The sequence below is a fragment of the Nylanderia fulva genome, unplaced genomic scaffold (genome assembly GCF_048542155.1).
Source record: "Nylanderia fulva isolate GAGA-0341 unplaced genomic scaffold, ASM4854215v1 Scaffold24, whole genome shotgun sequence".
NCBI classification, from domain to species: Eukaryota; Metazoa; Arthropoda; class Insecta; order Hymenoptera; family Formicidae; genus Nylanderia; species Nylanderia fulva.
In genome coordinates, this window is record NW_028190304.1 from 1765741 (window position 1) to 1779580 (window position 13840).

Sequence of the window (13840 nt, forward strand, 5' to 3'; positions counted from 1 at the left end):
CCAATCTTCATAATCGACATAAATCGAAATTATAAATTATTATTTTTCAATAATTATTACTTCTTTAATATTGACGAGGGTCAAATATATATTATCCGATGCTTTTTCACGTGCAATTTTTTCTAATGTCTGAATATAATTCGAATTTTAAAGACATTTCATATTTTTGCTATATAAAATTTAAAAAAGCTAAAACTTTTTTAGATTTGCAATTTTCTGTATCTTTTTCGAATTTTGTCGTTTATTGTAATATATATTTTTATATATATTAATTTTAATAATGCTTATATAGATAATACATTATCTGCTCTAATAATAAACCAAAAAATTTATAATTCAGTATCTATATTTCTTAATAATAAATAAAAGCAAAACTATAAATAACTGCATGTAAAGAGTATGATATCAGATATTATCTCATTGTTAGATCCACTTGCGTTTATCACGCAAGAGAGTGGGACACTCGTTTCTTGATTATGAAATCATGACGCGCAAAATGCACGTCTGTTTGTTTGTCGATGTGATAAAATTGAAAATCACAAGTTGCTCTTGTGCAAGTCTCGGTGATGAAGTTGCGAGCACGCATGATCAGAATTGAAATGGAGTAGTGACCTTCCACGTCCTCAAGACGACAGTTTATCATAGATCACCGGAGAGTCTGCTTCGTTGTCAGCCGACTATCATAAAAAGCCGCTGTTAATTTTCTTGCTTTTAGTAACAAAAGCAAACCAGAAACAAAGGTAATTATTATTATTCTTATCCTTACAATTCCTTTTCAGCGGTAACAATTTTCTTTATTCCTGAACAGCTGGACAAGTCACAAGAATTTAATTCAAATTTTCGGGGATGATAAATTAATAAACGATATTTTGCTTTTAATTATATGAAATATTGTCGATACGTTTTTTTAACAATCTTGATCTTCAGATTATCATATATATATATATTTTTTTTTTCCTTATTAGGTAGAGCACAAGTTAATAAATGAAAAAATAATATTAAATAATTTAGAAAACTTTATTTATAATATGCAATTTATTTAGAACACTTTATTTATAATACACTGATGTACTTTGAAGATTAAAATAATGTTCTGTATATTCCTATAATTTTTCTTGTAACTTATATATGTATATATGATTTTAAGGATATCGATTTTTCGATAGGTTTCATTTTCCTCTATATTGTCAGATTATGTTATTAAAAATATTTTATAAATATATAGTAGATATATTATAGCTTATAGCTATTATATAATATTAATCTATACTGTGTATAACTTTTTGAAAAAATAATTGGATTATACATAATTGAAAATTCTCTTTGAATTTATTGTTTTTGGTGCAACAAATTAACAGATAAAAGTAAGATAGATTTAAACTGAAATAATTAAGACAAAAGTTTCAACATATATCAGTTGATTACTTGCATATATAAGCACGTGTTTCACAAGGCGCATGCCCTAAATAAGGAATTAAGGCGAATAGAATGCTGCAAAGTGAGAAAGCGTATCATCGATTAACAATCGTATAAATATTGTAAAATGTATGTACCAGTTATTCAAAATATTTTAATTTAAATAACTAGCAATACATTGATTAAAGATTTTCCAGTGTTATTTTTTCATAGAGGACAGATAAAAATTAATTAAATTAATCTAATAGCTTTCTTTTAACATTACTGATTCTTTTAATATTACTTATGATGATGAATGAACGGTAACATTAGACAGACATATTGCAGTAGACACTTCTTGAAATATATTTTGCATAATTACGGCGATAACAATTGCCAGTGCAAATGAACTTTGTAGCTTTAAAACACTTCGACAATCTTTGACGATTTTTTTGTCAGTACATAAATCCTCTTCGGTTTGATCACAAGTATTATCTCTTGTAAATTAAATCTGTTTTACAACAGTATAAAGCAAGTTTAAGATCTAAGAGAAGTTATTAGAATTTTCAAAATCTCTTTAATTTTTAAATAAAACAGTGACATTTTTTGTATTTTTTAAATTTGTATTTTATTGTTTTAAGTATATATTTCATAAATTTTGTGCGATAACATAATATCTTTTGAAAAATAGTTTCATGTCAATTCTCTGATCTCTTCTTGATTCATGAAAGCTTTTTCTGAAAAGACGCAATTTCTCTTTTCATTTAGCAAATAATCTTACTTTGGAAACCGAAACATGCCAAAAGATGCGCTTTAATTTCTTTGACATTTCCGGTTGTCGTCGACGATACCGAGATTCATGCAAAAACCGTCATCATAGGATGGAGTTTTCATTGTTAATACTATTAAACACTAATCTTGTTTCTTCATTTTTCTCTTTGCGCAGCCTGTCGAAATGATTTGGATTTATCATCGATCACCTTCGACGATCAGGTATATCGTCTCGTTGTGTAATTATGATTGATGTTTCCTCTTTAACTTCGTTAGAGTGATTTGTAGTGGTCCTTAAATGAAAACACAATAGAAATTCGGTGAATTAAAATTATGTACATAATAAAAATTCAGTGAATTAAAATTATGTACATAATAGAAATTCGGCGAATTAAAATTATAATATAATATTAGTACTAATATAATACATAATATTACTTCTATTCTGTTGTCTTTGGCAATAGCATGAGATTGAATGACAGTAAATGCATTCTGGATGAAATTAAATACCATCTTTCAAATGTGTACGAGCGATTTAATGTAGAACGAAAAATAATTAATATATTAATATATTTATATATAATTTATATATTAATTATATATTAATTTTATTTATATATTTATACAATTATATATTAATTTTATATAATTTTATATTTATATAATTATATATTAATTTATTTATATAATTATATATTAATTTTATTTTGACAACAATCAAACTGTTCATGACAACTGCTCGACGCGATGAATATAACGCGAGACAGCCAATCAACAATAAAAATTGTTAATACATGTTGCTTCTTCTCTTTACTTTAACGTGGATGCAAAAATTTCTACGCTCTAATTCACATAGTTGCACGCTTATTCAAGATCTAAGATTCATGTGGATAATACACACTCATTCTCTCTCTCTCTCTTAGTATAGATATCTATATTCAAAGCCTTGTAAACAAAGTCTATAATTACTTCTAGTTAATTGTTAAATCTATCTTTCTCAAAAGAACTTGTTCTGATTTTTTTTTAATTTTCGCAGATGGCAGACAAGCCGAATGCCCTGGTATTGTATGCCCAAAGCCACCTGGACCACATGTGCGCCCTGGACATTGACAGTCGGGTGTTCTTCGTCCGTTTATCCGGTATCATTTGTACAATTGGACCCGCATCCAGATCCGTGGAAATGCTAGAGAAGATGATAGAGGCGGGGTTGAATATCGCCCGATTAAATTTCTCTCACGGATCCCACGAATATCACGCGAAAACCATCGCCAACATTCGCCAGGCGCAAAAGAATCTGACCGCCCGTGCCGGAATCTACATCCCCGTCGCCATCGCCATCGATACGACGGGTTCCGAAATCCGTACTGGTCTCCTAGAAGGTGTACGTGACTGATTAGACTATTATAAACTTTAATATTATTAAGACTTATTATTAGACTTATATAAATATAAATATGCTGTGCTCAGCTTCTCAGTCACTTGTCAGAAGGTGGTGACCCCTTTATAAGTGTCTGCGCTTTTTTTTATAATTTTATAAAGCAGATGTATATTTAAAAATATTTAAGTATTTAATTAAGACAGTTTTAATTAGGTAATTTGTACAAAATAATATTTTAAGAAATTTTACTGTCATTATAGGGCGACTCGGCCGAAGTGGAATTAGTTAAGGGTCAGACTTTTAAACTGTCCACCGACGAGGCATACATGAAGAAGGGAAATGTACAAGTTGTTTATATTAGTTATAAAAATATTTCTAAGGTATTGAAAGTAGGAACACGAATGTTCGTGGACGATGGCTTGATCTCTCTCATCGTTTCTGAAGTTCGTAAGTTTCAGAAATTATTGGGACATGCTAGCTTTTTTAAAATGGGTATTTTTGAAAATTAAAATATCTAAAAATATATCGAAAACTCTTTGGAACGATATTTTATGGCTTGAATGTGGATGGATGAGTATTTTATATTTAATTCATCAAATCTTTATTATGTCGCGACATAATTTTAATTCATCGAATTTTTATTATGTCGAGACATAATTTTAATTTATCGAATTTTTATTATGTCGAGACATAATTTTAATTTATGGAATTTTTATTATGTCAAGACATAATTTTAATACATTGAATTTTTATTATGTCGAGACATAAATTTAATTAATCGAATTTTTATTATGTCAAGACAATTTTATTTTACCAAATTTTTATTATGTCGAGACATAATTTTAATACATCGAATTTTTATTATGTCAAGACATAATTTTAATACATCGAATTTTTATTATGTCTCGACATAATTTTAATTCACCGAATTTTTATTATGTCTCGACATAATTTTAATTCATCAAATTTTTATTATGTCTCGACATAATACAAATTCGATGAATTAAAATTATGTCGAGACATAATAATAATTCAATGAATTAAAATTATGTCGAGATATAATAAAAATTCGATGAATTAAAATTATGTCGCGACATAATTTAAATTCTTGAAATATTATTATGTCGCGACATAATACAAATTCGATGAATTAAAATTATGTCGCGACATAATAAAAATTCGATAAATTAAAATTATGTCTGGGTATAAAAATAATTCCTAATATTTATTATGTCTTGACATAATTTTAATTCTTCGAATTTTTAGTTTGTCGCGACATAATAATATTTCAAGAATTAAAATTTTGTCGCGACATAATTTTAATTCATCGAATTTTTATTATTCTTTTAATTTCAAACTACAATTTTAATATGCTATTTTTATATGTAACATGTAACAAATATTAAATATAATCTTGCTCCTTAGGTCCCAATCTAATCACGACTACCGTCGAATACGGCGGCATGTTGGGTTCTCGCAAGGGTGTAAATTTGCCGGGAGTCCCGGTGGATCTTCCAGCGGTGTCGGAGAAGGACAAAGTAGATCTGCAGTTCGGTGTCGACCAGAAAGTCGACATGATATTCGTCTCCTTCACCCGAAACGCCGCCGCGGTAGCCGAGATACGCGGTATCCTCGGCGAGAAAGGCAAAAACATCAAGATCATATCGAAGATCGAGAACCAACAGGGTAGGACTAATCTGGATGAGATCATCGAGGCTTCCGATGGTATAATGGTGGAGCGAGGTGATTTAGGAGTAGAGATACCCTCGGAAAAAGTGTTCCTAGCACAAAAGTCCATGATCAGTAGATGCAACAAGGTCGGGAAGCCGGTGATTTGCGCCACGCAATTGTTGGAATCCATGGTGACAAAACCACGTCCAACGAGAGCCGAAACGTCAGATGTAGCTAATGCTATCCTCGACGGTGCTGATTGCGTGATGCTATCAGGTAATTCATTTTGTTATATTAATAAAATAATTTGTAATACAAAGAGAAATATTTTCAATGTAATTTATATATTTTTCTCGCGTTTCATTGGATTGCACAGTCTTTATTTCCGTAATGTCCGCCTTCAAAGATATATACGCTCATAAATCTGGTGCATTTTCAGGTGAAACCGCGAAGGGAGACTATCCCTTAGAATGCGTTCGTACAATGGCTAACATTTGTAAAGAAGCGGAAGCCGCGATTTGGCAAACTCAGATCTTTCACGATCTGTCAAGCAAAGTTGTGCCGCCTATTGACGCCGCCCACGCGGTTGCCATCGCCTCTGTGGACGCATCAGTTAAATGTTTGGCTAGTGCTATCATTGTTGTCACGACTTCCGGTCGATCTGCACATCTGATCTCAAAGTATAGACCCCGCTGCCCCATTATTGCGGTTACCAGATTCCGCCAGGTCGCTCGACAAGCGCATTTGTATCGCGGAATACTGCCAGCGTACTGCGAAGGTATATAATATTGGTGAAATCATTATTAAGCGTTCGTTTAGCATAATGTTATATGGAAGAAAATTCAAAGAGATCTTAGATATATATTTCTTAGTATTTTTATATTATATTTAATATTAAAAAGATATTTTTTTTTATGGCAAACAGAAAAATTAATTATTATATTACAATAAATATTTTTATATGAAGATATATAAATTTTTGTTATATAGAAGGGCCATTGAGCGACTGGGTGAAGGATGTGGATATGCGTGTACAATTCGGATTAAACTATGGCAAAAAAATTCGTGGTGTCATAAAAACAGGCGATTTAGTAATAGTCGTGACGGGATGGCAGCAAGGTTCGGGATTCACGAATACTCTTCGCATCGTGTACGTAGAATCGATTTAAAAAAATTTGCATGTGCGATTTTTATTAGCGACACCGATTCCTGTGAAGATTTATTCTAATTGTTGCATAAGAAATTTTTTCTTATCCTATTCTTTTGTTTTATCATCCTTGATTTATTACAAATAATAGTTTTATAGAATATATATTTGTCAAACACTAATATTGCAGATCATGTTATTTCACTATAAAAGAATTTATTGAATAAATATTTACTTCAATACTGCCTAATAAATCATTTATTTGAAACCGATGTGAAAAATATTTATTTGAGAATTATAAGAAAATCTTTTTCAAAACAGATAAATATTTATTTGTTTCGAATAAATGATTTATTAGATAGTATTAAAATATTTATTAATTTAATAATTTTTTTTTAGTACAATAATAATCAAGAACAACAAATGCTTAAAGCATATTAATGCATACAAGATTTCTGTTTATGATGTAACACAAATGTATTTTATATGTAGTAAAAAAATAAATATATATATATATATACTACATATAATATATATTTGATTTATAAATATATCTATTTATAAAAATCGGGGAGATTTTAATGTTGCTTATTATTAATTTATTAAATATTTACTTTGTAAAAGAGATTCAAGTATACTTATTCCCGCTTAATATTCTTTTTATATTGCAATCACATTTTTGGCGATATAATGACTAATTATTGATGTTAATAGTTTTTTTTATTTTTAGGACTGTCGATTAAACTCGCACTAATGGATTGACAAAGAAGATATGATCCTTATAAATAAGAAATGTATTGCGAATGATTATTTTGAACACATATACGTAATTGTATAGCATTTTGTTACGAGTTTCAGTAAATACAGTTATATATGAGACTAATCTTATTAATATAATCCCGTATTATCTTATTATATTAAGAAAACAGATGCATATATAAAATATATGCAGATGCTGTATAAGAGCAAGATCATAATGTAAAGTATATAGATCCATAACTCTTGGATTCTCAAATTTGAACTTGAGTGTTAAATCTTCGTGTTTTAGTGTGAAAATAAATAAAGATTATTTATTTTGTATTTTTGGATGTTAATTATAAGACGTAATATCAATCAGAATACATTTATAATACGAACATATGTCGTGTCTTTATTTAATATGAATAAAGTCCTTAAAATTTGAGAAAAAAAACATTTTTTCAAGTACTAAATATTTTATCACAGACTGTGATAAACTAGTAATGTATAAAAAAAGTATAAAAAATGATATCCTAGTAAATGAGCTGTAGTGAACAGTAGACTGGCGAATTTAAACATATATGCAATAATATCTACAAAAATTTTAATTTTACATTATTCTATTTTGTAATAATAGTGTTTGAAACACAATTTTGGAAGAGCATATTTTTTACATTTGAAAAAATAGTTGTATAATAACATTAATTACAAACTATCCTCTAACGGCTAATGTATTTCGCATTTATTTTTTATTTATTGTTTATGTTTTTACAACATTTTTGTTAGTGAAGAGAATAAATTTAAAATGTCTTTACTCTGTCATCTATGCTATCTTTTGTTATTTTTACTGACAGGTACAATAATATCAGTTCTTATTGTTAGTGTAATATGCGGACATTATCATATGACGGGTGCAAACACTGTAATCTGTTCAAACATGTCGCACACGTGACATACCATCATCATTATGTGATAATGTGTTACATTTATATAAAGAAACTAGAAATAAGATGTAAAAATTCAAAACGTTTAAGGATAACGACAATGAATTATTGAGCAATTAAAATATAAGCTGGAATATTCCGCGTTAAAGCCAGCATAAAATAGGGAAATATATAATTAATCCATAAAATCTCGAATTAAATGTAAGTAATATTGTTGGAATTTAACTGCTAGTGAAATTCTTACTGCAATACATAAAATAGATCACTTTCTCAACTTTAGCAATTATTTTTTATAAATTTAAATATTAATAAATTCTATTGTGTTATATTTGATGTTACATAAATATTTTGTAAATGTTTACTATAACAAATTGGAATTCTGTAACTATTATTTATTTATTATTTAGTACATATGTAGTAAATAATATATTATATCTTATTCCCGATTAATAGTAATCGATTAATTTTGACAGAAATCAGCTGATTACTATTAAAAATACAATATTAATCCAGTTTAAGGTATTATGACATATTATTTTTACTTTTATATAATGTATTATTAATATAAAAATTTAGTAGATGTGAAAACTTTTTTATATATTTGGCATATATGTTTTCTTAAAATAGTTTTTAGGGATTCAAATGTTTAATGGCTTTATCGACGCAAAAACTCTTTTTTTTTCAATTGTTTGAAATTAATAATTGACTTGTTATTTAAACTTTGATAATAAAAGAAAGAAAAATTTGCGTGCGTATATACACATACATGAAAAAAAACTCGATTAAATAATACACACATCCACCTACACAACGCTAAAAAAGAGAGAGGAAAATACCAAAATTTTTGACGCACGTCATTTTTTAAATGCAACTTGTTAAATGTGACTGCCTCGAATGAAAGAGAAGTAAATAAATGACGAATGATAAAATTGTGAGCTATTCGAAGGTTCGTGTATCTACAATAACGGATACTATGGCGTTGCGCCACAAACGCCAACGCGAGATAAGGTTTACATCGAGCTAGCTTTGTATCTCGAGTATGATTTTGCCATTGCGTATTACGCACGCGATGCCAAAATCATGCTGTGAAACATCATGCGAATCTGCAACAAGACGCGGTCTCCGAAAATGATGCAAGTGTCATTCACGCAACGTGTGTCCTTTGTAACGCGATTTGTGCCTCCATAAAGGCGTAAATTCTACATCCTGGCGGAATCCTTCGCGGTGGCGATGTTTTCAAAATTTTGATAAAATCCGGAAAATCGTCGACAATATATCATATATGATACTATATAAAACGAGACGCGTGAAAAGAGAAAAAATAAAACTGTCATATATTTCTATTAAATCTCGGTTTTCCGTTCCATCAAAAATAATTGATATAGCGCGATAGTTTGACATAGTTCGATATGGTTCAGATTGTACCAAGAATCGTATATTTGTTTATTTTTTATATATGACGATAAAATAACAATGCATTACTGTCGCATATGCATAAATTTTGGTAAATCTAATTTTTTTGTACGTCAATCATTTCTCTGACTCTTACATTCGACGAATTTTTTTCTGAAGATTGAAAAGAAACTTAACAATAGGCTAATTATACATGCGATGAAATCTATGGATTATAAATGTTGAATAGAAACAAAAATATGAAAAATATTTTAGTAATTTTATTTGTATAAATGTGATTAACTTATAACACTGTCATAACTTTCATTCTGTCATATTTTTCAATTTTTATATTTTTATTTTAAACTTTTATAATAAAAGAGATAGAAAGTAAAAATAATTTAATGTAGTTTTTTGATGCTTAATATAATTTTGAATGCAAAGATGTTATAGTTTAAAAAATTTTAATTTTAAACTAGAATTATAAAAAAAGCTATTTTTTTTACCACGCAATATCAAAGTTCTATTTTATTTACAAAAATATTACACATGAAAAAAATTATTAAATTAATAAATATTTATTCCAATACTGGCTTATAAATCATTTATTTGAAACAAATGAATATTTATCTGTTTCGAAAAGGATTTTCTTATATCAAATAAATATTTTTTACATTAAATCAATATTATTAGTTTTAAATGAATGATTTATAAGGCAGTATTGAAATAAATATTTATTCGAATTCAATCAACTTTTTTCAGTGTAGTAAAACATTTTATCAATCTTCAGAAGAAAAATTTGCTCCGAAGATTAGTCTCTGGATAAGAAAAATACACCTATAACGCCAGATATCCAAATACCTTTTTGCGTAAAAAAACCCCTACGACAGATAGACAAAGCTCGGTCTGTTGGAAGAACCTTTCATCAACGAATGTAAACGTGTTAGCCACGTATCGGGCGACATTTACAAATACGCATAGACATGTAGCACAAGGTGGAAGAGACCGAGAGAGACTGTTCCGTCCATTGTCCCAGGATGTTTTATCGCTCGTTCAGTGATTAGGCGGCAAAGGTGGGAAAAGTTTGCAGAATGCGCGATTCTCGGCCCCGGTATCTTGATTTCTCGCCCTCGATTCATCGTTATCAGTCTCGTCCCTTTCGACGAATCGATCCTCTCGAGACGCGAAGGAGAACGGAACATTTCGCTTTTTCTTTCTCTCTCTAGGAGTTTCGCGGTTTCTAACAACCCTCTCGACCAACAAGCAATTTCGGTGAACGGGCGAAACTCGTCCCGCATGACCTTTTGTCAACATGCGAAATTTCGTGACATCGACACGCGAATCAATCAATACGAAACAATAGATTTGCGGTCGACGCAGAGAAATGGCGAAAAATTCGCCGATACGTCGAGGCAATAAAATTTCCTAATCATATCATGATAGATATATGCAAGTACATGTGTATATTTTTGCTTAGAATTTATCCTGAAAATTTATGATAATCGTGGGACAATATGTTATTAGAAGAATTTTATAAGTTTATCCGATTAATAGTTTTACCACAAATAAAAAATATTAATATCTATTGCAATAAGGTATAAAATATGTTCGATTAATTTTACTATGTACATATTAATATTTTTTATTGTGATAAATATTACTTATTTTGATTAAAAAAAATTATAAATAAATATTAAAAACTTGATAAAATTCTTTCAATACTATACTGTCCCACAATTATCGTGATTTTCAGGGTAAGTTTTAAGAAAAAATTCTCTCTGTGCATATATGTGTGTTTTAAGTAAATTAATCAACAATTTCATTTTATCAGGAACAATATTTAATTAAATTCAAACATTATTATGAATGTTGCGTTTGATTAATAATAAAACATCAGTATCAATCAAATCATATCATAACTTTGTAATATCAATTTAATCGACATTATTTATTCATTACTTTCCACAAATATGGAATCAGTTTTTGACAAGTAAAATATATAAAAAAAAACTCATTTTTTTTAGAATATTAGATTTTCGCGTACAATAGCAATAATAACAAAAATTTCTCTTCTCCTCTTAATATATATATATTTTTTTTTCTTATTTTTAAAGTAATTAACTATATTATTTAACACAGGGAACATAATAAGTACACAGAGAGAATTTTCTCTTAGAATTTAAACTGAAAATCATAGTAATATGGTATTGGAAGAATTTGCTAAAAGTTTCTCTAATTAATATTTACCACAATAAAAATATTAATATCCACCACAATAAGATATAAATATGTTCGATTAATTTTAATAAAATATATAGTAAAATTTAAATAATTTTAAAACAATAAAAACCATGTTAAAAACTTATGACTCTTTGAGTGTTTCAAATAGAATAAATGCCAAAAATGATAATCATATATACAAAATATTTTATATAAATTTTACAATGCACATAATTTTCATATTATTGACACGATAAAAAAAATTTGTAATAAATTTTACTATACATTTTATATTATTTTTAATTTTTAATTACTATTTCATATTACTTTGCATCTCTGCTTCTCCTTTAAACTTGTATATTTTCAACAAAATAATATTTTAGAAGCGAAACGCAATAAAGATGTTTAATAAAATAAAGCGTCGAAAAAAGAGATGATTTGAATATTTAAATAAATATCTCAGATTTATACTTGTAATTCGAGATGAAAAAAGCGACGATAACTGGCCACTTGGTCTTTCCGAGTACTTTCGATATCATATACACGATCAATTAATGTTCCCATTATTGTGACAGAAATGTTTATTTAGACATTAGCGGCGGAGGCGTTCGAGTGGATGATGACGTTTGATCCGCCCTTATATATAATTATCCCCGTATATAGTAGCGTAACGTTCAATCACACGTAGGGTATTTTGCGTCTCTTAGTTTCCACCCTCTCTCGTTTCAAATCATTACGAGAGCCAAATGCGCCCGAATTTCAATTAGTAAAATTAATTAATAAAATTTAATTAAAGCAATGCAAATGTTTGCAATAAATTCGAGATGTTTAAAAATTTTTATGTTTACTTTATGGATTTTTAACGAGGACAAGTATTTTAATGACTACTTAAATATTTGTGGAACATATAGGAATATTGAAAATTAATATAATGGCTAAAATTTTAAAAAAGTATGATTGAGTTTGTTACGAGAGAGGAAGGGAAAAAACCCGGCGGAGAAATGTAACTTTATACTACTTACGGAATGTGTATGAATTTGTAGATTCACGCTCCTGCGTGTCTTATTTAAATTGCATGGAGTTATAGCGGATGAATTTTTGATTAATTCAAAATTGAACTAACCACTCGCAAATTCAGGATGCTGTTACGATGGACGGGAATGAAGAAAGTTCTCGACGTGGCTTGGATGCACTTTAAACAGTTTAAGAGCTACTTGAATATTGTCAAAAGGCCAGAAGAAGTAAGATTCGCACTACAAATGCAAGGCCACTCTCTCTTTATTTTTTTCTCCTACAGAATTTTATGTCTGTGAGAAATATGCATTTATATACGAAGAGAATTTTCTCTCAGAACTATGATAATCGTAAGACAATATGGTATTGAAAGATTTTTACAAGAGTTTTTTCTGATTAATATTTATCACAATAAAAAATATTAATATGTACATAGTAAATTTTATTGTAGGCAAATTAATTGAACAAATTTTATATCTTATTATGGTGGATATTAATATTTTTTATTGTGGTAAAAATATTAATCAAAGAAACTCATAAAATTCTCCAATACCACATTGTCTTAAAATTATGATTTTCAGGGTAAATTCTAAGAGAATATTTTCTGTATATACATGTATATTTTTTATTTCCCGAAATGTTCTTTCTATATCACACGACACATTAAAACAATAAAAAGAATCCTGTCGTGAATGACATATGGTTTTAAAAATACAAAATTTTCAATTTTTTTTACAAAACAATTTGTGAGTAAAAATAAACATCGAAATTGTTGCTGGAAAATTTTGACGGTGTCTATATTTTTGGTTCTGACAAACTATAAACGCTGTCTGATGTTCGTTGCAGAGATTTTATCATAGTTTGCCATCGCGATATATCCTAGATTTAACTCTTGTTCTCTTCATATTGTTAATATATTTTGACAGATTACATTCTGCCACGCTGCGACTTTTTATGATGTATGTATATATATCCCTCGGGATGATACACCGAGATCCTCTGTATTTTATAATGTTTATATATGTTATAGAAAATAATGGAAGACAACGCGAGAGAAGAAACGAGGAACATTTTTCACAATTTTCTATTTCTCGTGCTTTCAAATTTCGTCGCAAGTTTTACATTCCAACTGATTGATCATTGCAATCATTTTCAATTCATTTTCAGCCC

General features: G+C 28.7%; 2 protein-coding genes across 3 annotated transcripts in view; one reads left to right on the forward strand and one right to left on the reverse strand.

Annotated features, from left to right (window-relative positions):
* The first annotated feature begins 547 nt into the window (after positions 1-547).
* Positions 548-7241, forward strand: LOC114934226 (pyruvate kinase-like). Of its 2 annotated transcripts, XM_085483301.1 has the most exons (8): positions 548-740; positions 2342-2388; positions 3203-3547; positions 3805-3991; positions 4970-5491; positions 5655-5993; positions 6206-6365; positions 7093-7241. In XM_085483301.1, the coding sequence occupies exons 3-8, from the start codon at positions 3203-3205 to the stop codon at positions 7103-7105; spliced, it is 1566 nt and encodes a 521-aa protein (XP_085339427.1). In that variant the 5' UTR covers positions 548-740; positions 2342-2388; the 3' UTR covers positions 7106-7241. The 2 variants fall into 2 exon arrangements, with proteins under 2 accessions (XP_085339427.1, XP_085339426.1); XM_085483300.1 differs by lacking the exon at positions 2342-2388.
* LOC114934219 (uncharacterized) overlaps positions 1183-13840 on the reverse strand; it is a 51284-nt gene continuing 38626 nt past the window's right edge. The window contains exon 16 of the transcript XR_003820229.2: positions 1183-2459. The gene's annotated coding sequence lies outside the window, so the exon portion shown is untranslated. The remainder of the gene's footprint in view (positions 2460-13840) is intronic.

Bases quoted from the DNA above. Each gene is read 5' to 3' on its own strand.
- LOC114934226 (XM_085483301.1), top strand. From the start codon at position 3,203: ATGGCAGACAAGCCGAATGCCCTGGTATTGTATGCCCAAAGCCACCTG. The intron at 3,548-3,804 runs GTACGTGACTGA...CTGTCATTATAG, and splicing joins GTACTGGTCTCCTAGAAGGT to GGCGACTCGGCCGAAGTGGA. The intron at 3,992-4,969 runs GTAAGTTTCAGA...CTTGCTCCTTAG, and splicing joins TCTCATCGTTTCTGAAGTTC to GTCCCAATCTAATCACGACT.